Source organism: Epinephelus fuscoguttatus, linkage group LG13 (assembly GCF_011397635.1).
Source record: "Epinephelus fuscoguttatus linkage group LG13, E.fuscoguttatus.final_Chr_v1".
Classification (NCBI taxonomy): domain Eukaryota; kingdom Metazoa; phylum Chordata; class Actinopteri; order Perciformes; family Serranidae; genus Epinephelus; species Epinephelus fuscoguttatus.
This window is the reverse complement of record NC_064764.1, coordinates 13,542,129-13,569,585: the sequence shown is the minus strand read 5'-3', so window position 1 is coordinate 13,569,585 and position 27,457 is coordinate 13,542,129. Positions and strand designations below refer to the sequence as shown.

At 39.3% G+C, this 27,457-nt stretch overlaps 1 protein-coding gene across 6 annotated transcripts in view; it reads right to left on the bottom strand.

Moving 5' to 3' along the window:
- Positions 1-27,457, bottom strand: part of lrp1bb (low density lipoprotein receptor-related protein 1Bb) — a 332,674-nt gene that overhangs the window by 26,293 nt on the left and 278,924 nt on the right. For 4 of the 6 annotated variants that reach the window (XM_049594030.1, XM_049594032.1, XM_049594034.1 and 1 more), the window contains 20 exons: positions 27,244-27,392; positions 26,923-27,016; positions 26,540-26,656; positions 25,736-25,855; positions 24,786-24,905; positions 19,588-19,704; positions 18,371-18,477; positions 14,738-14,870; positions 13,679-13,785; positions 13,417-13,549; positions 12,857-12,979; positions 12,549-12,671; positions 9,003-9,143; positions 8,577-8,711; positions 6,609-6,728; positions 6,175-6,416; positions 5,581-5,804; positions 4,702-4,808; positions 979-1,095; positions 520-693 (listed from right to left, as the gene is read on the bottom strand). In XM_049594030.1, the coding sequence (XP_049449987.1) occupies positions 520-693; positions 979-1,095; positions 4,702-4,808; positions 5,581-5,804; positions 6,175-6,416; positions 6,609-6,728; positions 8,577-8,711; positions 9,003-9,143; positions 12,549-12,671; positions 12,857-12,979; positions 13,417-13,549; positions 13,679-13,785; positions 14,738-14,870; positions 18,371-18,477; positions 19,588-19,704; positions 24,786-24,905; positions 25,736-25,855; positions 26,540-26,656; positions 26,923-27,016; positions 27,244-27,392 (2,703 nt within the window). The remainder of the gene's footprint in view (positions 1-519; positions 694-978; positions 1,096-4,701; positions 4,809-5,580; positions 5,805-6,174; positions 6,417-6,608; positions 6,729-8,576; positions 8,712-9,002; positions 9,144-12,548; positions 12,672-12,856; positions 12,980-13,416; positions 13,550-13,678; positions 13,786-14,737; positions 14,871-18,370; positions 18,478-19,587; positions 19,705-24,785; positions 24,906-25,735; positions 25,856-26,539; positions 26,657-26,922; positions 27,017-27,243; positions 27,393-27,457) is intronic. The other 2 variants (XM_049594031.1, XM_049594036.1) reach the window with 1 other exon arrangement.

The window sequence follows — 27,457 nt, the reverse complement described above, 5'->3', positions numbered from 1 at the left end:
TGTCTACATGCAATTACGTGCCATGGCTTTCTTTGGCAGAAAGGTGTAATGTATTATTAATTATTCTTTATTAAGTGATACTTAATGTATCACTGCTGCATTCGTGATACTTAATGTATCACTGCTGCATTCAGTACAATGTATGTGGTTGGCCTCAAGGTTGAATGTTACATGAATGCCTGTTCTGTTCAGTCATCGCCGATGAATACTGTGTGTAGGTCAGTGTATGAATACACTTCATAATCTTTAAAAAGAGAAACACATTTTCAAATTTCGATTTAATCTGGCCTAAGAAATGAAAATAAGAACAGAACTTATCAAAGTATAAATGTGACAAATAAGTGGTTGAAAGAAAATAAACAGTGAAACCAGTCAAAGAAATCTAAAAAACTCTACATCCCAATACATTACATCCTTATTCTGTAATTCATCAAAAAAAAAAAGATGCATATAGCATGAGCACTTGTTATTTAATACTATGTTAGAATAAAAAAGAGGCTGATTGTCAAGACAACTTACCATCTTGCTGTTTATAACGGTGGGAGATCAAAACATTAGTGGACTTCTCCATCCCCAAATTGAGAAATTCCACCGACTGTTTGCCATACTTGTGAATCTTGAAAACCTCATGTTTTAGTCCAGTTCCGTAGATGTAGTCTTCAAATATATCAATTCTGTATGGTTGAGAAATTCCTGCAAATCCAGCAGACAAAGCAGAGAACATGAACTAGCCCTTTCAGAACACTCGCAGCCTTGGGATAATGAAAGTTTGTATCCTGTGGCAGATACAAGAAGCAAGAACGTGCAGTGTGGGCAGATTGTTCTCAACAAACATTGTTTAGAAGCTTATCCTTCTGAGACACACAAGCAGTGCTATTGTTGCGATTATTTGATAAAAAGTTGAGGAGAGCAAAAGTGCAGCATGAATGTTATGTATTTGAAAGAAGAAGTTGTGCTTTGTTTTCCAGTTGTCTTTACCGTGTCTGTCACTGATTGACACCAGAGGGTCCGAGCCATCCAATCTCACGCTCCCTATCTGTGAGAGCTCAGGATCTGCCCAGTATAATCGCTGGTTGAAATAATCAATGGCCAGGCCTGTGGGAGGATGAAGGAAAGAGATTTATTTACCTGACAAATTACACAGATCATTGCGGAATCCCTCAATGCCGGAGACCTTTAGGTCAGGATAGTTATATGTATGTAGCAGATGAACAGAATGTGGAGACAGGGTTTCTCTTGTTTCTATCTTCCTCTGGCTGTTTGCATTCAACATTTGTTTTGCTTGTGTCAAAAGAAGACAGTAGATAAACCATCTTGGTGTGCCTACATTACAATTTCAAATCAGTGACTCACTTTACTTTCTCCCAAAAGTCTGACTGGATAATTGAGCACCTGGCCGGGGCGTTTAAATAGGTTTGCGTTTTTCCACAGATGATGAATTCCTCTTTCTGTGACCGAGACAGTGTATGGGTCTCTTGAATTAAAGGAGGCCAAAGCAGCTCTTCAAAACTAGATCAGCACTAAGTGTCTCCCTACAGACACACCAACAAATTCCGAGTGGCTGTAAAGTATTCCTTACTTATATATCTTGAGGCTTTGACTTTAAAGCTGTGATTGCACTGGCTATACAATATTAAATACACAGTATATATGGGATGTGGATGAACCTACAGATATTCACCATAGTTACACAATGGTATATGGGTCATAACATATTCCACACGGGGGCTTATGATGACACTTGCTCCTGTGGGTATCTATCTGGTACTACAAACCAATGCATCTAATGTCATTTAATGGGATACATAATTACAAAGCAGGTTATATTTTTCTGTGGATTTTTTTAGTTGAAAGTGTGAACTTGCTCTTGTTGATGCAATGTTTGCTAATTAGGTTGTCAGCCAATTTAATATCTTACATGGCTTTGTATATTCAGTGGCTTGTTATGGATTACAAAGTCATGCATGCAGTGCATCAAATGTGTCACAGAGGTTACCATGGTTTCATTACTTCTCTTCAGTTCTTGCGATGGAATGAAGCCCTGGCTGTGAATTACAATGGCTGTTCTATTTCATTTCTATGGTATGGACATATACTGTATGTATGACTGTTCCTTTGTGCACAGATTAAGAATTTCAATCAAACAGTGTTATAATACTGTACAATTTGGAGGTGCCAGTTTTTCAAAGACAGATCAACAAAGTTTAACTGAAATACTTAAGTACTGATCCAACCAAAGCAGTCATTCATGGCAAAGCATTGTTAATCTGAAGGAAACAAAATACTCATGTGCGGTTCGCACAAGAAAATAGACCAGACGCTGAAACGATTGCTGCAGCTGCAGTCATCCACACCAGCCGTGCTGCGCAGCTCCGCGGCTGGTGTGGATGACACAATCAGTTAACATGGGCGCCGAAAGGAAACTGGCTGCACTTCGAGGCTATTCGCAGTGCTTCCGCGTCCGGTGTGGCCCTGGTGTAAGTCACCATTTCTGCTGCAGCACACCATCTTCTGGAACATTCCAAAGGTGCTGACAGTGGCCTAGTACCAGGCAGACAATGGCAAGCAGCCGAGAAAAAGACAATGGGAATATTTTTTGGTATTTACTCATATCGATCACAGGCCCCTGAATTAAATTCAAGGCCCAGTGTGTAAAATGGGTTGAAAACAGTGACATCAGTGGTCAAATTCTAGATTGCAGGGCTCACTTGCTCACTCCACCCGTCGGGTAAATGACGGTGGCCTCGTAAGGACAAAAAGCCTTGCGCACGACTTTTTCAGGAGTAGGTCTATCTAGCGACGAGGTGAATGTTTATTTAGAAATCTAAACCATGTTACGATATTGTAATGAATCCCTCACGAGCAGGAGACCAGAGTAGCATTTGGGGAAAAGGCCCGGTTATTTGAGCACTCCAGAAACTCCGGTAACACTCCACTCCGTCCCAAACTCTGACTCTTCTAGCGTAACAGACACACTTCATAACTTTACACACACACTCGTTTACCATACCGAGTGGGGACCCCCCTCCCCTCCCTGCTTCGCCAATCTCCCGCCCGCACGCTGACTGACAGCGTAGCCGGTAAACAGAGCTCAGCTGTTTCTTTAGCCTAGCGATATCTCCGGACTATAGTAGCTGCAATGGACGACTTTGAACGCGATTTTGAAGAGTTTCTTGTAACGGACACAGACCCAGAGCCATACCTGTTTGAGCCAGAGTACACAGATGAGGAACTCCATGTGTTTGATGCTGAGCGGGCGAGAAGAGAGGCTGAATGCACAGAATGGGATTCAGTGCTACTGCTACCATCGCTGGGGAGATATATCATCAGGAGGAAAAGTGCCGCAGAGAATGCATCACAAGGAGTGAAGTTACGTCTTCTTTTCCTCGCAGATGATGGTTCGGGTTCATTCTCTCCTGTTGCGTGCTAAGTGTGGTCCATTCGCAAACTTTATAACTAAAAAAACTTTTAACTACTCTCTATCGATGAACTACTAACACTTTCTGCTGTTTCTTCCTCCTTCTTCCTTCCTTCCGCTGTCTTCGTTGGTTCATTTATACACGTGAAACGCGTTCTCTGGCAGGCTGGATTGTCCGCTTGGTCTGCTGTACATACATGGCGGCGCAAGATGGCGACCTCTCTAAAGCAAGGCCCTTGCTATATATATATAAAAGCATAATTATAAGGCTACGAAAACCAAATGAATTTTATTTTATAGCGATCATACACTTGTATAAACATATTAATGAGTAGAATATTCAGATTCAGATTAAGACTGACAATAAACCATGCCAAATATTACACACTGGCCCTTTAAATCAAAATTGTAATCTGACAGACTTCGTGATATCAGCAAAAATTGTATAATTGTCCGAAGAATTTATGTAATATCATATCTTGATTTACACCCCTAGTCACTGACTTTTAATTAAGATCAGGACAGGTAAGTTTTGAGAGGGGGAGAGAGAGGGGATGACATGCAGCAAAGGGCCACAGGCTGGAGTTGAACCCGGGCCGCTGCGGCAACAGTCTTGTACGTGGGTCGCCTGCTCTATCCACTAAGCTACAGACGCCCCGGAAGAGTGTCTTACTTAACTGTTTTAAAATTACAAATAACAGTATGAAAATTAGGACAGGTGATCAAACATACATGTGAATACACAGAATGTAAAAGAGTATCAAACTGCATATGCAACTGAAAGTATACACTAACAAAAGTATCCTGAAAAGTTCTGACAACCAGCAGCACTATTATGGTTTGTGGGTATGTCACCATTTAGTTGTTTTTTATGAACTTACACGAGGATGTATATGCATGCGCACAAGCCTTTGATGACCCTACTGCCTTCCTGCCAGTGGTTTCCCACTATTCTACTGATTGACGGCCGGTGGCAGTAACATGCCAAGACACCTTGCAAAGCGCCAGCAAAGGCAGAAAAAGATGACTGCTTGTGGATGTTAACAATGAATGTTTCAAAATATTCCAAAGAATCTGCTTTGCAAATGTTTTATGAGAAAGGAAATGCATTCAACATTAGTATTCAGTCTCAAAGACACACACAATGAGGAATGAGGAACACTGAATGTTTATATTTGTTTTCATGAAAGCCCCACAAGGTACCCTTAAGATACCAAAGTAACGAGAAGAAAGAAATGTACACCAATATAACTAATTTAGGGACTTCAAAAAGAAGTACCTACCGCTGGGTCTCCTGAGATTTTTTTCCAAGAGCACTCGGCGTAAAGAGCCATCCATGGCTGATTCCTCGATATGAGAGTGATCGCCTATTACGCTCCAATACATCATCCTGGAACAGAGAAAGAGAAATGCTGTACCTTCCTGACACCATCTGCCTGTAGACAGTATGCATCAAAATATACCTTTGAATCTACTGTATATCAAAATAAATTAATGCATATAACTTTCATATAGCCTGATAATTTCCTATTGTATCACAGTAACTGCAACACATTTGGTTTTTCATAGCATACTATATTGAGATGGTGGTGCGACTGTGAAAACATTTGGAAAGCCTCAAGATTCAATGTGAGAGTGATGTATTACAACCACATGTAGGTGTGGCGGCTTTGTTGTTGTTGGAGGGCACCTTTAATGGAGCTGGTGTGATATAATAGGTAACTAATTAAGCTACTTCCACTGCAGCTGAGTAATTAATAAATTGCTTCCTTTCACCATTAAGCATTGGGTGCATTTTCCAAGTAACACTGCTTTCCTCAGGTATTGAAAATGGATCCACTGACAAAAAGTGCCCAGAAAAGGTTCATAGGTTGATGTTTTTGTCACTGCAATTAAGCTCACTGCTATCTCAATGGCCAAGGGAGCACTTGGTTTAGCTGCTTCACTTTGCAGCACTTAGCTAGTAAAGGGCATTCATTGTGACAGCAAGGCATGTTTGGCAAGACATGCTGCCTATTGTTAATGGGATAGATAAAATCCATGATAGTGAGAAAAAAAAGTGTCAGATCTATCAGGTTTTTATCAAATGTAACACACTTGTCTACGGGTCACAAGTCTTGAGACGTCAGTAGGAAAAGACAATAGCTATGTGCACAACTTACCCTCTGGCTGGGTTGACAGCTATGGCGTATGGCTCTCCTGCAATGTCAGTAATCAGGCGGGTGCAATTTGGTCCCTTAAGTTGCCCCACATTTATGGAATACCGTAATTTAGTCCAGTGGGCTGTGTAATAGCTGAACCAGTGCATTCGAGAGTGATCGGTCCAGTAGATGTTGCCTGTGATCCAGTCAGCAGAAATATCTCTGGGTCGACGGAAGTCTGAACACTGCAACCAATAATAGCCAGAGTCAGGCTCTCTGTATGACCTTTGTGCATACATTCACTTAGAGTGGCATCTCATAAAAGACATAGTATGGAGACATTTGGTATAATGGTGTACACTGTGTGAAAAAACTTCACATGTATGTCAAGCACCTTACTTTGAATTGACAGACAACATGAGCAATTGGCAAGTTAACTTAATGCTTTTAATATCTTAGGGTATAACTAGACATGTTAGGGATTATTTTGACACATAATAGATCTTATAAACAAGCTTGTTTTTTTTATTATCTCAACCCATTTTTTACAACCAGAAACTGCAAAATTTGCTATGATGTTTGGAAAGAAAAAAGTATCACAGTAGATATACTTACAATGTTTCTGACATTTGTCTTAGTTTGACTTCTCTCTAGATTGTCTTTGTAAAAAATTCCACCAGGGTTAAATTGGGTGGCCCAGATAAACTTTTGGTGGTGAAACAGAGCATCCATCCCAATAATGCGGGCATTGTCCTCAATGTGAGTGAGCAGTTTGTGTCCGTGGCTCTGGTTAAATGGATACACAAAACTTCGGATTTCAGTATCATTAGCTATGTAGAGCACTCGATCTTCTGGTCCTGCCCGGTGAGTTATTAATATGTAAAAAAAAGAAAACAAAAGGAAATTGGCTAAATTCCATTTTGGGTATTAGACAACAGTTTAAGCACAGTACATACAAATACAGTTCAAGTTAACAAGGAGGTCACATCAAACGAGTATGTTTGCAGAGTACACTAAAGAATTTCTGATATCAAACTTTAGGGTCATACCTTTTGCAATGCAATTGCCATTGATCTCCTTATAATTTCGATCACATGTGCACTTAAAAGATCCTTTAGTGTTTGTGCAGTAATGAGGACATGCGTCATACTGCAGGCATTCATTTATCTCTGAAAAAAAAGAGACTGATTAAATTGGGAACAATTTGCTTTAGAAAAGGAAGAAAAATGTTTATATTTTTATCCCTAATGAGATTCTTGATACACATTGAGATATGATGAGTAATAAATGACAAATACATTCTAGCAAAGAACAGTAAGGCCAAGGCCAAAAGTGGCTATGGTCAGGACATGCATGTATAAGTGAGAAATGCAGTGTAAACCTTATTTCAATTTTCTCCATGATAAGTGGTGCCCTCAACCCATTAGTAAAGAGGAAATTATATGCACGTAGTCAATGACACTTTCTCTTTGCATGCGGGTTATAACTACCACACAAAAGCCATCAAAATGGGAAACAAGAACTGGGTCAACAGGTTGACTGAATAATCATAACTATCATCTCTTAAGACTGCAACGATTATATTCAATATTCTTCATCTTAATAGTATTATTTCAGTGGAAACAGATAGCAAGTGGGAGAGGAGGCCAAAGCTGTAACACTTTTAAAGCAATTATCTATGTTTTTGTTTGCAGTCTTAGAGTATTCCTAAAGTAACCTCAGTTGCTTTTTGTTAAAGCTTATTGAGAGTTAATGATGTTTTTGATATCAGCTTAATACTAAAGCTACTAAAGCAGTCCAAACCTTTTTTAATGTGAAAATACCTGGGTGCCAGCTGCTTCATATTAAATAAGAATAATATAATTAAATAGATAAATAAAATCGCATTTTATTGTGACACAAACACAATTGTTTCATCTTTAAGTGAAAAAAGTATTCAACTTTCCACCACTCCTGAAAGTGACGGCCCTCGCCTTTATGCTTCTTTGCTGTGGCCATGTCTGCCACCTAACAGGAAATATATGCTGTTCTTTTGCTTTTTGACCATCTGACTATGAAACTGCATTGGTCCCACCTGTGTAGTCCCTACTTGGTGCATGTCCATAAACTGTATGATTGTCCTGCTACTATGAGGTGAATGAAAAAAATAATGCAAAGTGACCTTGCTTAATTAACCAGTATTGCATTAACCATACAGTATATTTTGAAAGACAAACCGAGGGCCATTTAAAATGGGTTTGAAGCCCACAGTGGGCCCTCAGGCTAGACTTTGGACATGACTGTACTAAAGGGAATGTATGTCTGTATGTCCTGTCAAGAGGTTCTCCACATAATTGAAGACTGCCAGTTTATTGTCATGAAACAAGAGGCCTTGGTTTGATATGTTGTGACATGACTTAATACTGAAACAGCCACATTACATTACTGTACATTGAAACAATTTTCATTGATAAAAACTGGCTTGTCTGGTTTCAGCAGCTGTTTTATACATCTAAATATTAGTTATAGAAATTCTAATGGTTTTACTCATAATAAAACCCCAAGAAACACCTTTTCATATGTGACACCTGACAGTATTCGCAACAAAAATGTAATAATTGCCACATCTTAACCTGGCTGAGCTAGTGAAAATAAATTGTTTATTTAACAGTCTGAAACAAAATGTTGTAGTGACTGAACCAGTTACTGCTGTACTGTTAAAGGAGCTCCTTATATGATTCAGAGATTCTGCAAATGGCTCTCAATGTGGAGACAGCCAAGACAACAGCTAGCAGCTAAAGATGCAGGCAGCTAACAGTGCACCAAAGCCAATGGTGCTAACAATGGCAACATTGGTGGCAGAACTAATGGTGGTAACTTGGGAGAAACTGGTGGTTGGACGCTTCCACAACAATACCATTCATTCATATGAGCACAGTGCTAAGCAGTCAAGATTAGCAAGCCAGTGGGATACATGTCTTAAGGAGCTCCTTTAACTGTTGCAATGTGAAAAATGAATAAAACTGATTATGCATTACCTTCACATAGGCCTGTGTGTTGATTCCTCTTAAAGCCAGGTTTGCACTGGCATATAGCATTAGCATTTGTCTGGTTGCAAATCGCATCCTCTCCACATGGATTTGTTTTCTTTCCACATACATCTCCGTTGGAAACTACAAATAAAGACAGGACTTTGATTACACATCAGTCCTGCGCGTCCTAGACACCTGCTGTGTTTTCCTTTTGATGTGCAAAAGCTGAGAGGGCATCATCTCTTTTCATATAGTACACAGCAACACGTCAAACACGGGCATACATATATTACCATAAATAATAAAACATCACATTTAAAATGAGGCGATTGCTGAGCTTCTTGATAACATCATTGTGACATTCGGAACTTTTCATCTTTTCCGAAACACTTCTTTGATCTGTTTACTCGAGCCAGCTGGTGCAGTACTTACAGGCCTTGCAGTCTTGCTCGTCTGAGCCGCCATCGCCGCAGTCGCTGAAGAGGTCGCACTGCAGCTGGATGGGGATGCAGCGTTGGTTACTGCAGGTGAACTCTGTCTTTCCACAAGGTCGAGGTCTTCCAGCCACCACCTCTGCTTCGGTACACACAGTGTCAGTTAAAAAGACAACAAAAACTCATAACCTAACTCATGTACTGCCAAAAATTCAAGTGCAAATATGTTGCCTTTGGTTTTAAAAGCTAAGTAAGTACAAATAAAATTTGATTAAAATTCTGAAATCTCCACCATTGTGGACAGAGCTTATTAACAATTATATACCTATCTTATTGCTTTCACTTTAACTTGACTGTGTTTAGAAAATAAATTTGATGTTCTAAGGTCCTAGATTACTTGCTACTTGTTACTTGCTGCAGGAATGAATATTTTAACTTTGGTAATCAATCTATAATTGTCAGTCAATTTTCAAAACAGAGAATATACACTATTACAGAGCTGTTTCATAAAATGTTACTTGATTTTGTTTTGAGTTCTCAGTGAACAATTTTTTATCTTTACTAGAATAATATACCGAGAGTTTGACATCGTCCCCATAATGGAGAGAAGAAAGGGAAAAGAACAAAATGAAGTGATAGAGGGTGGATGGAGGGAACTGTAGGATTAAGGTGAGATTTAAGGGATGGATAGAGGACAGAAGCATACAATGGTGAGAGGTAATGGAGTGAGGTAAGAGATGGATGGACATATCAATGGAATCAGAGAGGAAGATGAATTGAGGACAAAAGGAATGAAAGAGAGAAGGATGAGAGAGGTGATTTGTCCCTTCCTGTCCTGTCTGCTCTATGCGATCGTTCACACCAGGCTTGTGTTGAGCGAACATGTCAGGACACTATATGAGAGCCGGCAGCCATTATGTCTTTGGGCATATCAGAGAAAATTTAAAAAAATAAAAAAAAGAAGAAGCATGAAACCCAAAATCTAAACAATGTAAAACAAAAAAACCCAAATCAAAGTACACAAGGTTTATAATGCAGCCTGTAAATCTCTCATTTACACAGAGTTGCAAACACACCCCCTGCCTTCATTTATCAGCAAGTCATCACCCTTGAGTGGATGATACGCAGTACATGCAGCCAACTATTCGTATTTAAAGAAATGTTAAATCCCAAGTATTCTTTTTCATAATCACTAAACCATGTAGGATTGTATGAGTGCACATACAGTTCATACAGCTCATAATATACGAGGCTCAAGGCCAAGAATTAAACATCAGAAAACTGCTGACCATGCTAACATTTATCAACCTGGTCAGTGTTTGGTCCCCCCCCCCCATTAAATATGAATGGAGGCCCCCACATGCTTGAGCTTTACACTGGTGACTTTTATAATCAGAACAGACATGTCCTGTGATTTTCAGCCTTCCTTGATTCTATTTACCCTTTACAGCAGGCACATTCTGACAGCTGAGAATATTACTGTCAGGTATTGTCCCCCCTCTATTAAATATGAAAGGAGGCTGAAAATCACAGGACATGTCTGTTCTGATAATACAAGTCAGCGGTCCTGAAATGTGTGTCTCTCTTCTATAATACAAATTCTACATCTTGGAGGCGACGTCTTTTCACATACAGGCTTCCTTCGCCTTTCAAACGGGGCAGAGCTACGTGGGAAACTGTAGGAGAGACACAGCCCGAAGGGGAACCAGGATCTGACACAACACCAGAGGGAGAAGCAGGTCCGTGGAGCTGTGCACCAGATGAAAAAACAAGTGTGTTGCACCGAATGCACAACGCTACAGCGTTGCTTTGGGTTGGGAGCGTGCATGACGCGTGTCTACATTGAAAGTAATGGGTTTGTGCGTGCAAAAGACGCTACATCGGGACGCCCCCCATGCACACACTCATGCTTTAACCAAGGTGGCGGCCAAAATCAATCAGACGGGCCTGCCTTTGTCTTAGAAAGGCAGGGAAAACCCAGGACAATAAACAGGTTAGAAAAGAAACATAAAAAATAAATAAAATAAAAATCCTACTACACATTCTTTTTCTTTACTATGGATAGATTTACCTCAACAGCTAAAATGATTTCACTTAACCACCCAATCAGGATGTTATCAGTGCATTAAATGGTCATTATCTGTGGTTATAAGCCTCATAGGCAATTTTTTTCTCATGAACATGGGACTGTATCAGACATGTTCTGAGAGACTGGAGATACTGTATTTGGTTTAGGTAAGGGGTAGCCATAGGTAGAGCATGCAGGAGCCAGGACATTAAGCAAAAGGTACGCTTCAGGAATCAGAGTATTTTATTGATGTAGCTGGTGTATAATTTGGTCATAAAGAACAGTCTCTTGCTGTTCATTTAATTTCTCTAACAATTTCAGTTTCGGCCCTCACAAACAGAGGTTCCCAAATCTGGTCATCTCTCCAGTTAGACATTTTACATTTTTCATTGGCTTATCAGTGAAAATGACCCTTCTTCTCCATCCTTGCATGCTTGTATGCTTTTAGTTTTGCGCCAGTCACATGATAGAAATGCCATTCGCTCAATGTGAACTATCCAGACAAGGACCAGCTCTATTTAATGATGGGCTCAACCACAATGGAATTGTACTAGGGAGCTGACAGGGTAAAGTATGTTTAAGGTCCAAGCCAACTGATTCAGACATTTGCATTGTCACATACAGCTCCTCTACGTAATGTCTAGTTAAGTTTAGAGTCGCAGTGCATGTGTGAAAGGAATACACTTACTGGAAGGTTCAGAAGGCCATTATCAGCCCATATAGTGACTGTTACCTGTTTGTTTGTTGTTTCACTTCAACTTTCCTTAGGTTTTAGGTGCCAAAACAACATGGTAAGGTTTGAAAACAAAGATCATGGTCTGTTCTGTTCTCCTGGTTGAAAGTCCTGTCCAATCCAACACCCCCACCCCACCCTTTCTGGTACAGAGTATCATTTCATGGCTTGACAATGGCCCTCTCAACCTAAAAGTAGGTGTGGAAGGCCCCTACTTAGTTATATCTGTAATACTTATCACTACCAATAACGGCCGCTTAATAACCCAATAACAGCCAAATTGGCTGGTTAAACTATCTGAGAAAAAAAAATCACTAATTCACTCAAAAGTTCAGCTCATACACAGGCAAAGTGTGATGAGGCGACAGGAGTAAACAAGTAAACATTGCTTCTTTTCAGGGGTCATGAGCTAAAAATGTGAGAGCCACTGGTTTTGAGGACAATTTACTTTTAAGTTTCATTATGTAATTTCCTGTCTCCGTCAAAAACCAACAGTGTTCATGGGTTTGCCAAGTTCTGCCCCAGCCCCAATTAATGTTTTAAGCTTTCTATCAGAATGAAACGATATCTACACTTCTATGGGTCAAGGACACGTACATCAGGGGAGCATGGTTATCAAATAATAGAAGTAGAGAGCTGCGCTCTGTTTAATAAACTGACCATAACTTTAATTGTATTTTCACAGAAAAGTTTGCTTGGTGCAGATTTAATATCAGATCTGTATTGGTGCACTCTGTACTCACCACACTCTTCTTCATCCGAGTTGTCACCGCAGTCATCCACTTTGTTGCAAACTTGGTCCGTGCGCAGACACACATGATCATTTCTGCAACGGAATGGCCTTGTAGGAGGGCAGGGAAGTTTTGCTGGAGATGAAAAGACACGAAAAGTTAATGGATATGTCTTTCAAAACAAAAAAAAACAACTGCATGCAATCTTGTATAAAAAGACAGTGAAATCTTCCCTCTTGGAAAATAGAATAGTAGTGGTTTATAAAATATGTATCAGCTGTCTTCAAAGGAAAGCCTTGTGAGTGACACTTTCAACCCACCACACATGTCTGTGTCCTCGTCAGAGTTATCTCCACAATCGTCCTTGCCATCACACACCCACGTGTGGAGTTTGCATAAGGTGTTGTTGCAAATGAACTCATCGGCCCGGCAGAAGAAAGCACCTGCAATTACACACAGATAAGTCCTCAGGACTTAAAACTCTTTAAATTAGGGTAGAAAAAAACATCCAAGGTTGTAGAAGATATGACTGAACAAACCATCTATGACAAGATTACAATGAGAGATTATTTAATATAATGATACAGGCAGCCCTGGATCATTTTGCCTCACAAAAGCAAAGCTGAATCTGTTCATCTCATCTCAAATCTTTCATTCCTACTGTATGTGAAATCCCTTCCTCTGCCACCTACGCAGCTTACCTGCCATACATTGTTCTCTGTTGTTCTGTCTCCTTTATATTAAATGCTTTGAAATTCACTTGCTGTTCAGTGATATGTTTGCAGTGTAGAGATTTGAGCTAGTACATGAGAATCTTTTTTTTTACTGCCTTCAGGGATTAAAAACTCAAATAACAGTCCGAGGTCACACTCACACCTACCCTGGCTGCAGTTTTCCTCATCACTGTGGTCCATGCAGTCCAACACGTCATCGCAGCGCCAGCGCCGAGGGATGCAGTGGGCACGATTCAGGCAGAGAAACTCATCTTCTCTGCACTCCTTCACACAGCCGACCTGTCAGCAGAGACACACCGTAAACCATCAAAACTGTCCATTCGAACACTGTTGTCAGCTGCAATCAGAGGAAACCAAAACAAATTATTTTTTGGTTGCTTTTTGTGAGTCATGTGAAGCTGCACTGACCTCATCTGAGCCATCCAGACAGTTGTCATGTCCATCACATCGCAGGCTGGCTGACACACACCCTCCACTGGCACACACGTATTCGTTCATGGAACATGAAGGGGCTACTGGAAGAGGGCAAAGTATATCAGTCAACAACCTGTCTTTTCTCAGCTGGAAATCACTCAGGTGAGATTTTTTTTTAGTTTCTTGCTCTATGAACAGGTGAAAAAACTCCACGTGGAGCTAATGCTGGCAGGAAAATGCAGTTTTTATGAGGGGAATTATGGGAGCTTGTCACTCCATGATACAGTATGATGTTGTCCTGCAGGTCAAAGAGCTCATATTGTTTACTACTTTCTGCTCAACGAAGTGCTTCACAGTACTTGGCCAGTAATGAACAGCTGAACTCAATCGAGCAAATCAGCAGAACTGCGGCCATTTCTACTCCTCCACAAAATTAGAATCAGAGTGATTTATTTTCAAGATCTGCAATTTGTGTGGAAGTACAAAGAGAAAATTTAGTCACTATCGCATACAAACTCTTAAACTCATATTTTTTTTTTTTTTTTTTTACTTTTTTTCTTCATAATCTTTAATGTATACTGCACAGATCTTAAGGACACGATGTCACACTTCCTTCAACCACTTTCTATGAGTTTATGTGTTATGATAATAAAATCAATGTAAAAAAGAATATTCCTAACTATGCCTATTAAATGAGGGCTACATTCTGTTTAAATCTAATTCTAACCTTGATATGGGGACATTTTTATATTTGTCATGGGTACGGCTTTGACCTTGTTAACTATTTAGGATAGCAATGACCTCACACAGGGCAACACTGAATCTTTCACTCACTCACACTCAGTACCTCCTCCAGCTATTGACATTGAAACGATAACCTTTTCTTTCACCCTGCTACATAATACAAATTATTGAACTGTTTGAACTCCGCTCTTACAGAAAGGGAAAAACATATTCCAGAGAACACAAGGTTTAGAAATAAGTAATGTTCTATCAACCAAGTGGTGCACAGGAGTAACACTCTGTAGCACTTCCTAAGAATTTGTTTTGCACCTGTTTCCTGGCAGTTTTTCTCATCTTCCCCCATCTTGCAGTCCTCTTGGCCATCACACAGCCATTTGAGCGAGATGCAGAGGTTGTTGTGACACCGAAACTGGTCATCTGCACAGCGCGCCTCACAGTCTTTCTGTAAACGAACACAGTAAAACATACTGTAAACATGTGGTAGGCAATCCCTGTAATAATAACATTATTACACAGTCAATGTTAACTGTTAGAAAAAAAAAAATCAAAAACACTTTTAATCTGTGAAATATCAAAACTGTTAAGTACTATGCTCAAGTCAGGGTTCACTGTTCACTGTCTTCTTTTATCAGGGCTTGAAAATGTTGAATCATGCTTTCTGTGATGTACCGTAAATCCTCTTTTAAAGATGATTTATTTCAGGACTGGACCAGTCGCCTTTCAAACATTTTTTTTTCTTGCACTTTCCTTTCTACTCACCAATCATCCTCAACAGAGGTCATGAAATGTTGGATTTAATGTGAATATAAACGCTGTGACATTACTCCTCCTAATATCAGTGGTGGGTAGAGCAAACAAAAATGGTACTGAAGTAAAACTATTGTTATTTTACAATTGGCTCAAGTCAAAGTAATACTTGAGTAAATAAGTATCACGAAAAACAATTCATGTTGTGAGTAGGTATGGGTACCGTGAAAAATTCAATGAGTACTACTACGTTTAGCTCTACTCTTGTCGTTCTTTTTCCATTTCTTAATAATTGCTTTTTAGAAAATAAATTGATCTAAAAAGAATAAATTCAGAACAGGATTATTAAATATTTTAAATATAAATGAATGTTGTTTCTTGGGCAGCTACAGTAATTTACAGTAAAGTCATTATATAATTAATATTCCTGACATCACAATACTCAGTGAAGTTTAGTATTTATTCCTCCTGTCCTCTGTCCTGCTCCCTCTCTGCTGATGTGATTCACTGCAGGTAACATTTTTGCTGGCGGAGGGAGGAGGAGGGGCTGTTTGTGTCAGCCAGCAGCTTAGTTTTAAAGAATTTGCCCAATTTTAAGATAAGTGCCAAACTAAGCTAAACACTTAGACTACATACAGACAGCTGTCATTTTAGTGTATTTGTAACAATTCACTTTTAACTGAACTAGTGTGCTGTGCTTGTCTAAACCATAATGTAAGTGGCCGTGGATGAGAGACTGCAGACAGAGCAAAATGAAATATCACTGTTTACATGTTCATGCTTGCTGAACACGTGTACCAATAAGGTATTGACGCTTACTCACAAAGGTTTAATTACATTTACAGAAACGTCAACTCAAGTAATTTTTGAGTTATCTTCACTTTGTTTCCACTGCAGCCTCTCTGTTTCGTGTGGGTGTGTGTGTATGTGCGTGGATATGTGTGTATGTGGAGGAGGTCAGCCCCGGCACAGAGCGTGGGTGAGAGGCTGCAGGATGATAGTGAATTAAACCAAAACTTTAAAAAGTACCCATAAAAGAACCGATAATGTCAGAGCTTATCAATATTACGGTCTTTGATAATTTAGCCCTGGGGCTCATTTACTACCAGTTTCGGCACCCATTCCTGGTTGTGAGTAACTTCATTATATGCAAATTAATGCATCAATATATTATGTTATAATAGGTCCTCAACAGGTAATTAGAAATGCAAGGTGCATGTTAATTGTCATTAAAGTGCCACATCCAGAACCAACAAATAACAAATGACATAAGCATCCGCTGTCAATGTGGAATTCTTGAAGGTCAAGATGTCCACTTTTTTGGGTTGACAAAGTAGGCAGCTCATAAAATAAAAGTTCTTCCTTGCCCTTGGAAAAGCAAACAGGGTCTGGATGTTGGGCCAGGAATGTGCAGGTGCCTCTTTTCAAAAGGAGATGAAGGTGTTTCATCTTCTGCCATGATCTTGAACTGTAGTCAAATAAAGAGAGGTCGTGCAGGGGGTAGAGCCACACCTCCGTTTCATCTGCAGTGCTATGACTGGCTATTACACTATCCTTTCTTGTTGTTGGATATTTGCTGTTGAGCTCAGCTAAATACAAATTGCAAATATGCATGTATTTTATTGCACATGTACTTGAGTAATAGTAAAAAATGTTCTGCAAATAACTACTCTTAGAAGTTAGTTTACTAAAGAGTTACTACACACCACTGCCTAATATACACACTCCCTACTTTTATATAGTAAAGGAAATTTGCTGTAATAACTATAATAGTTAGATGACAAAATACAGACTTCTGGTCATCAAAACAACAAGATGTTAAAAAGAAACAGAAAAACAAATAGAAAATATAAACTTGTAAGTATTGTTGAAAGCTTAAAAAATAATCTTAGTTGAATCTGTTTATGATGATTTACTGGTTTGGAGAAAAAAGTATTTTTGCTTTGGTACAGACAAAAGAAAAAAATAATGTATTCCAGTTTTCTTCCACGCTCAGGTAAATATTGAAGCCATAACAGGCTGGACAATCTACTCCATGATGGCCACTATGAATAACTAAATTTAATAATCACATTGTATTATAAAGCTGATCGAAAGGCGGCTTTCTTTCCTGAAACTATTCGCCTGCATTGACCCAGAAAGTTGGCAGTGGGGAGACACATAATAAAGGGTTAATTAGGGTTGCGGTGCTTTGCATGGAGAGGGATTACATATAAAAATTGCTGTGCAAATTTTGAATGGAGCAATAATTTAACAAGAATAATGAATGGTAATAACAAGCCTTTGTCCTTGAATTATGCATTGCACCGCATCATTACCACTGATTGAGCATTCTTTGTATGAATCCTGCAAAAAAATCTCCTTACACCGTGCAATGCTAGATAAAGGCACATTTAAGTTAATTTCTTCACGTATTACAAGAGCGTAAAATTACAAAGGCAATTTGAAGCTTCATAAATTAAGATATTCAAGCATATTTATAAACAAAACAGCAGTCTTTGTTTTGCTGAAAGGCATGGGGGATTAGGATTTCCAGAAGCAAATAAACACAAGGTATTTTATGCGCTAATGTACTTGAAGGTACAATAACTCATCACAGTGCTATTTTCTGTCCAGCACTGTTGGATTGTAGCTACCATGACGAGGATATTTGGATCGACACAACGAATTATGTCTGGAATGGGGTTATTTTCTTTGCAAGTGGCAATATACTCATCCAATTCATCTCCCTTTCCAATTGGGATATTTAAACTGTGTTTGGGCTGCAAGCTCAGATACTAGGGCACATTTCCAAGAGATCAATTACAGACTAAATCACAGAATCCATAAGTAAATACTATGATTTAGTCTGTGTACACTGTAATTTTAGGTGTCTTTGTAGTATTAACTTTTGTGTAAACTGACCTATGATTTTCCACAGAGACAGGCATTGCCACCCTAATAATATAATAGATTGGCTGGCATGTAGTTATATAAGCAAAGTGCTTGGAAAGACCATTGTGCTAGAAATGGCAAAATGTCCAAAAAGTTGGTGTTCAATTTAAAACAGTTCTTCTTTTGGGGCTTTTTTGAAGTGTGCAGTATTTTATTCTTAATTTAGTGTCTTGCTAATATCTGCCTCATTAGCAGCACTCATGTGGGTTTACCTTCCTCTTTGATTTATAAGTAATTGGTGCACATATCTCAAACACTAGCCTCATCTGAATTATCCAGGCAGTCGTAGTCTCCATCACAGCGGAATCTGGAGGAGATGCAGTCTCCGTTGGCGCAGGCAAAGTCCTTGTGGTTGCAGGTGACTGGCTCTAAGTTGAGAAAAACAGATACAGAATGGTGCCAAAGTGATTCTTTATTCCAGCATTATACATAACAAACATACATCCCCTGATGCAGTATTCGGCCAAATGCTCTGTGTTGGCAAAACCATCGTTTTAGCTAATTAGAGTCATTTTGTATCAGAAGTGGAGAAACTGGCAAAGCTGATCAAGATGTAAATACATTCATTGCTGCTCTCACAATGGAGGGGGGCAACATATTTTCTGAAGCCAAAAAGCTTGTATCTGCCATTTAGTGCGAGTCTGTCCCCGAGGACAATATTAGGGCGCAGCTAAACAGCTGCATCAGATCCAATGTCTGGGCCCTCCCCTTGTTATCATGGACTGTTAGCTAACGCAGGGTGTGTGTTATGAGTTTGTGCTGCAACAGAGACTCCCAGCAGGCATTGCAGCAGAATCTGATTTGTAGCCTCTCCACTGTCTGCTGGTCCACCTGCTTAATTCTTTGCTATCCAACACTTGATTGGCTTTTATTTGCATTTTAAGTGACATTAATAGGTGTGAGGAATAAGCATCTAATAAATCACGTAAATGATGCATACTCAGCAAAAAGCACACAGAAGGCATGTATCTGCTCATATGACGTACAGGCAAACAATTCCACTCACACACAAGCAAGAACTTGAATGCACAAAAGATGAGGAATCTAACGAAGTGGGTTACCAATGTCATTTCATGAGTAAATAAAAGTTTTCTTTCTAAAAGTGATGATGCATATCTAAACAAAAGGGAATAGAGCTTGGTAAATTACTGTGAATAGATGGTAACAAGAGCTCAGGAGTCTGAGTCTCACATTATTCTCAGAGAAAGAGCACAGATAATTAGAGAACGCTTTAAAGAGAGAGCTGAGCCTGGCTGAGTTGATAGTGGGAAACATTACCCAGGGTGTACAGATATAAGGATGTGTGTGCCATTGTGTGTAAGAGAGAAAGAGAGGCAGAGGTGGTTGGGTGATTGGGGTGGTGGGAGGAGCACTCAGGTGCCTTCAATTCTTCACTGCCTAAGTGCGTGTGGGACGTCAACAGTGTATATAAACGAACAAAACTGAGCTGCCAGAAAGTGAAGGAGTCAGGTACTCACTGCAGTTCTCCTCGTCTGAGTTGTCTCCGCAGTCATTCTGGCTGTCACACCTCCAGTGGTCTGGGATGCAGTTGTTATTCTCGCAGCGGAATTCATGAGGTCCGCAGGTCTTTTCATCTTTTTCATCAGGAGCAAACAAACATGAAGATGAAAATGGCTTCAAAGAGCATGAATATTAATAGTGTGCTAGCTATCATATTTTCTACGTGTAATCATCGTTTCCTCAGGGTTTCCCTAAGCAAGTCTGACACTGAGTTCAAAACACAGTACGCACTCCAGAGGCTAACACACCGTAAGATGAAATACCTGACTGTGCTACCAATCATCCTCAACAGAATTTGTGACAGGGAGTTGGCAAAATTGAACTTTCTTCAAGAAAACATCCAAGAGAATTTCAGAACACAACACATGCTGAGGCATTTGATTTTGGCTTTGCTATATACCGCACCCCAACTGTGTTTCTGTTTCAGTGCCAACAAGTGCAAGTACATTATGACAGAGGTGTATTGATATTTAAATGTCATCTCTTTTAGACAGTGACAGCAGCTTAGTTACTGGTCTGGATATCAGCTCACCACTTCTTTATCTTTAATGTTACTTGTTTGATCACAGTAAGTATTGCTTAAAATGCCAAAACTGATATTCAGTGACAGATACCTCAATTTTCTCTCCAACAAGTGTTCCAAGCCATACGACTACATAGGTTGTTTGTTCCTACCCTCTGATACAACCCACTGGACTGTATCTCACGTGACATATATCACATACATTATGTGACATACTACATTATGTTTAGGGTTGCCTTCTGAAAGTCGAAGAATGAAAGTTAACTGAGATTACTTTAACTCAAGCAATAACTGTTTTTTGTTGTTGTTTGTTTTGTTTTGTCAGTCTGTGTACAGAGGTGACGTTTTCGCCCCAAGGAATAGCTGCAGAGTGAGTGCCCCTTGCTTTCACGCTGCTCTCTGGTACAGGGAGCTGCAAACCCAGACTCAGGGTGAATATAGGTAAGACAGAGGCAGCAGCCCAGAGGACAAGAGGCTTTGTCCAGCGAGGCTCAAAGATAATGTTATCTTCTCTCTTCTGCTTAGAAATGGTAAATTGACCGCTCACAGCAACTCAATACAATACAGTTTCTGGCTTTTGTTTGATATCTAGTGTCGGCAAAAAATTATGTTGAAAGAATCCAATCCATCGCTAGCGTTGTTAGCATATTAGCTGGGCTAACTTGGCTTGTTTACTTTATTACATAAGCATCATTGTCACCACAAATGTCCCACTGCACTCTCAAATTCTATGTGGAAATAAAGACACAAATAGTGAAGCATTCACACTGAGCAGCCAAATCGGGTCCAACTCACTGAACTCTGAATTGGGTACAGCACTGGTAACATTGTTAAAATAACAGGACATGAACTGTCTCCTGCTTGAAAGTCCTGCATGTGTTTGACCAGTACACCTCACCCCCCTCCCTACTGCCCAACCTTAATGGATTTTCTTTGTACTAGTTACCTCACTTACTCCTTTGCTCCTGTCAATTAACTTCTATAGGTCGCTGCCTAAAAACAAACATAGATATGGGTCATAATTGCTTGTCAAAAGAACCTATATGGTCATATGTTGGGGGGGAATCTCAGATTTTCTTAAAAAGACCAGACACTTGTTTTTTCTTATGACCATGTGCTCATTATTTTTTAACATGTTTCCTGCTGCAAGAGGACACAGATGTCCAGTTTCAAGTGAAAGATTTCCTTTTGTGATGATAACAGATTAGAAAACTTTTTTTTTTTTTTTTACATAGAAAAACAAAAATGATGAGCCCTACTCATCTTGTACACAAGGTGTGAAAACAGTATACTTTTAACTTAGAAGCTAAAAGTTAACTGGTCACAAGACTTGGGTTAAGACCGAGGTTATGTTCCTAATGATAATACCAAGCCTGATAATCAGCCATAAAAATTGAGAGATGTAGGCAGCGAGATATCAGGATCCAGGCCACAAAATGTCACTCACACAATGCAACAAAATGGCATGTGAGAATCTGACTGTGTTTTGACTCTATTTACGTATTGTATATGCTGTTTGAAGTGACTCTGTCTGAAAGTTTGGTGTGTGTGTGTGTGTGTGTACAGTGGCTTGCAGTTGTGGGAAAAATTATTGAGGGCCTTAAGTGTTTCAGCCTAAAACCGGCCATTCCAGTGTTAAACATTAATGGCCAGAGATAGACTTATCCAAAATATCTGCATTCATTTCAAAAAGAACAGATGCTTTGATATTTGCTCCAGCAATACTTCCTCAGAATGGATCTTCAAAGTCAAACTGAGAGCTTCCTTTTAAAAAGTCATTTCAGTGCAGACATCATCAGGGATAATGGCCAAGGTAACGCTGTTATCAGTTAGGGAAGAGATGCGTCAAAAGAGGAGGGTGGCAGATTCTGCCTGGATCTCTTTCCAACATGACAGCAGGAGGAGAGAATCAGGAGGGAGAGCTGAGAGCAGCAGCGGAAGACACAAGGCAGCAATTCATTAGGAAGCAGCTCAGTCACTAACAGCATATAAAAGATGTGACATGGGGAAAAAAAAGCCCAGCAATATTTTCCTGCTAAGTCAGAGCTCATTACAGTGCTAACAAGCAAAACTTCCTTAAACAGTCTAAGGTAATTCAAAGTGAAAATAAAATAGCTATGAAGCATTATCTCTTTCAAGTGCTCTGAAGTATTGAGAACTTTTTTGGTGATGAATTATTGGATGACACTGAGAAACACTACAAATAATACACTTTGAGGGGCTAAAGTCAAATATCAGTAAACTACACACAGTGGGATAAACATTTACTCAATATTGCATCAGGGTCTTCTCAAGTTAATTGACATTAAAGCACCACATAAAACCAACCTAAAATTACAAAAGAATCTATTGAGAGGAGGTGTGAGGCATCAAACATCAAAGCAAGCGTGTCCTTTTAATGAAACTCAAATTGCAATGTTGTGCAAGCCACAAATACTGACAACATTACCCACTTTTTATTCTTCTAATGTCACATCTATAAAGCCGCAACAACTGGCCTAAACAGAGACACACACACACACACACACACACACACACACACACACACTGGGGGGTGACTTGTCCAGTGCTTGTGCAGGCATATATATTGTGCAAAAGTCCTGTTGTGCAACTATGTTCACGACCATATAAGATATATTTGATCTCTTTTTGCTTTCCACAATATCTCAATTCAAAATTTAAGCACCATGAAATACAGCATTTTACATAATATATAACACAACTTAAAATAACTGCTCTGACACAAAATACAGGAAAAAATCCCATCAAAACAAGAATGCTCCTCCTGTCTTAACAAATCGTTCTGTATAGTATATTTATTGCAATAGATGCAAAATATATCGGGTATTTAGAAGAAAAATAAAAATTCTACAAGTTCGGAAACTGCATTCTCCACAAAATGAAGTCATTCACTTGGTCATCTGTTAAGTCTATATCCTTAACGTAATTAATAAATGGCCTCCATATATTTTCATATATGCAATTTATCCTTTCTAATGGAGGGCTTGATAAATGCTGTTCCGCTCTCTAAATTAAGTCAGTAAAAAAAGGGTTAATGTGCATTATTTTTGATAATAGAGAATCATTTTTACTGAAATATATCAAAATAGACACACATTAGAACACTGTTTTGTTTACTGAACATGAATTACGAGAGCTTCTCTCCCATCTTACACTTTTCGTAAGCCCTTGAAAGTAAATGCTGTAAGTTGTTATTCATTTAGAAAGTTAATTGACAACTACAAGTGATGTGGGTTCACTTTCTACGTACAGAATTAGTTTGTTTGTGTGCGTTGTTATTACCAGTGATTTACTGTGGCGTTTCAGTGACGCTAATTTACAGTTAGTATATGATATATGATTGTATATAGTATATGATTTACTTTTAATGTTGTTGTTGGCTAGCGTTAGCACTCATTGACCAGCTGTATTGTTGTTTTTAGACCGCAACTTTGCTCTGCTAATTAGGACACATTCTAAGTCTTTTCTGTTGTCTGTTAATTACAGTTTCATTCAAATGTTTTCACCTGTCATGCGTGAAGATGGTCAATAAAGGAGCAAGGCCTCGCTTCCTGGCTTGTGAAAATCGAGTTTGGCTGGCTGTTTAATTATGTTAACATACAAGTTAGAGTAGAGCTCAGTCTGTGAATCTTGTTCCATAACAGTGCAATACATTTTTAGGTGTAAAGCAAACTGAGGTCGACAAGTGCACGTTCATTTTTACTATAATTTGTTTTTTCTGGTTATGAGCCCAACAGCAAAAGACTTAGGGTCAAGTAAGATTAGTCTTTGTGCATATTTCTTGTGTGTTTTTAAAATTATAGTTGTGTACTGGCAACAATCTGGTGATACGATACGTATCACGATACAGGGGTTAAAATTCTATATATTGTGATGTATTGGGATACTGTAAGCAAGACGATATATTGTGATTTTTTTTAACATCTAATTTTAGGATTTTGTGGTGCGCTCTTTTCAGTTCTGCCTGACTGATAGGCCCGTGTTCTTTGTGTTTACGTTAGCAACATGTTATATTGGAGTGGAAGAGCTGAATGGCTGAAGGTACATTACAAAATGGAAATCTTGGCACATAAAGTATCGTATAGTGTATTTTCTTTATTCTTACTCATGATATATTGAAATATTGGATGTTTTTGACAGGATGATTGGTCTGACTACTTCTTTCTAAGACTTTACAGAGCTTTGAAATACTATGAAGTTGTCTTGTTGAAGAACTTTTGCTCTTTACAGAGGCATGTCTAGCAAATATAATTTTGGTGCATAGTGCTTTTTCTGTTGAAAAAGAAAGAAAAGTTCTCAAGGTGCCCTGCCCCAGTAATAATGGCTTTTGTATGTGGGAGGGCAGCATTTAAACACTGACAGCTGCTAAAAATGCCATGCAAACTGAGATCATAATGCGGAGCTCTTATTGACGAAAGGGACAGCTGTCCTTCACGGCATTCTCCCTCAGCACACCGTGAGATAGGCGGTGAGAACACACAGAAGGACTGAGTCAGACCAGAGTGAAGCCAAGTGTAAAATTAATTCAGATTAAATCAGATTCTTCCCCCCTTTAACTGAAAAATAAGTGAAGAGGTGTGATTTATGGTTAAGTGGGTTTCCACAACTCACCGCAATTAGCCTCATCTGACCCGTCTGCGCAGTCAGGGTCCTCATCACAAACCCAGAGTTTGGAGATGCAGTGCATTGAGGCCTTGCACTGGAACTGGTCTGGGGAGCAGGTGCTTTCAGCTATAGCAGAAAGATGGGCAGTATGTTTGGATTTGTAGAAATAACTCAAGTAATTTGCGTGCTCATAAATCCACAGTGATATCAGAGCCAACGATGCAGCCATTAATTGCTCCAAAACACTCGCATACCTTTTCAGTGTATTAATATGGCAAGTGGTTGTTTGTTATAAAACCTCACATTGTTTCTGATAGCATTTTAATTTCAGTAGTGCAGTGCTTATTACAAAAGTGCATTCAAAACCACATCCAATCATTGTGGAAGTCTAAGAAGGGGTGAAGTAATTAGCTTCACTTTAATTAAAGCCTTTTTTTTTTCAAGCCGCTCTTTCTCCCCCTTACTTTCTTGCATTCTCTCCCCCCACTCTGACCCCTCTTGCAATCACATGCAAGACAAATGCAGCACTCTGAAAGACTTGAATGGACTGTGATATTCTGATGAGTTACATCATGGCAGAGAAAATCTGTTCTTATCCTCTGTGTGATTCAATATCTAATCCCTTTTCACAGGAACAGGCTCATGACAAGGGCTGCCTTTGGAATACCTAATGAAGCCTATGTAATGTTCATGTCGTCATATAGTCTGTTCAAGCCGAGAAGTAAATGAACCGGATGAATACAGATAATTAAGGTGATTTATTTTTAATCCACTAGCTTATATCTTTAAAACAAAAACATTGAAAACCTTAAAATAGCTACTTTTATCTAGGTTTTTGCATCAATGTTGGGGCAGACTGATCAAACGGGGGATATACTGAGACACTTCCCAGTCTAAAAGCTCAGTAGAGCCATTTCTAAGACAATAAGTCTGAAAGTAATAATGCAGTGCCTTACGGCAGTCTGTCTCATCCTCTCCATCTCCACAGTCGTCCTGACCGTTGCAGCGCAGGTTAAGAGGGATGCATTTCTGTTTCCTGGTGCACTTGAACTGGCCCGACAGACAGATGTATGTCTCTGAAAGACAAAACGGGCAGGGGCAGTGGGAGGTTGCATCAATATGAAATAGGACACCAGACAAAGCTAAGCATCTATTCTATGACTGTTGACCGGTAGTGTTACAACCTACAACACAGACAGTTTATGCAAAGTCCTACATTTGTGTTAAAGGTTTTGTAAACCCACTGTGCTGATGAAGTATTTCTTGTCCTGTAGTTTTAATTGAATAAAAAAATGGACATGAAGAAAACAGGATAAGGGCTGCATCTATTTATGATTTTCCCACTGAATGTTAACAAACAGTGCAAATGTCTCACCGATCATGTTCTAAGAACCCAAGGTGACGTCTTAAAACTGCTTGTTCTGTCTGACAAACAACCAAAAGCCTAAAGATTTCCAATAAACATGATTTGGCACGATAAATTATTTAAACAATGAATCAATTATTAAATCTGGCCTTGATTCGTGTTCTGGTGATCAGCTAATTAATTCATTGACTAATTGTCTTAGCACTAAATAGCACCATCGATAGAAAATACATGACAGCACTGGACACACGGTTTAATTGATTCTGTAATTGAGACAGGTTTTCTGCAAATGCAGGAACAGCACAGCAATCAGCAAAGAGCAATAAATAACAAAAAACTCAAAAGGAACCTCTTAGATTTTCCACTTAAACAGTAATAGCGCTCCCATTCTTACCACAGTTAGCTTCGTCTGAGTTGTCACCACAGTCATTCTCTCCATCGCAGATAAATGGAGGGAGAGCACAAAGGCCAGTACCACACTGAAAACGCCCGGGCTGACATTTGAATTCAGCTGTTGAGAAGGATTATAACTGTATCTCAGGGTTTATACTTTAAGAGTTCAATCAGCAGACATAGAGATCGCTACAGAGTGTTAAATGCTAAACACATTAACAACGACAAGAAGAAGAAGACATTACACTGAAAGCAAATCAGAAGCAAGGACAGTAACACAGTTCAAATATTCGATTTTAATATACTTCAAAGCTTACCAAAATAGCAGTTGACTTCCTCAGATATACAATTTTAAAGCCAACCTTTGAATAACACGACACTCACGGCAGTCAGCAGGTTCATCGGATCCATCTCCACAGTCATCTACCGTGTCACACTTCCACCAAAAAGGGATACACTCATCTGTCCCGCAGCGAAACTATTAGTATCACAGACAAACATAAAACATAACGCAGAATTTAAAGTCAACATGAATATTTGACTCTCGGTTTAAGCTTCAACAGTATTCAAAGCCAAAGTCAAAATCAATACACAAGCATTTCCTTGGACCTACAGCACATGTCAGAAGAGGAAAGCATATGAGAGTAAAGCAAATTGCCCCTGGGGTGTACTGATCAGGATAGAAAAGCAACAACATGCTCAGACCTGACTGGAGGTGCAGTTGGAGAGGCAGGTCTTATTGTCAGCAGCCAAGTAAAAATTAGTGGGACAGGCACATTTGTGCTCCCCACCGGGAGATAGAAGACACAGGTGGCTGCATCCTCCGTTTGCAATCTGACACTGGTGCTTGGGTACTGTACAGAAAAACAGAAGTATCTGACTGAGTTCAAACTATACAACACAAATCATTTTCTTCTTG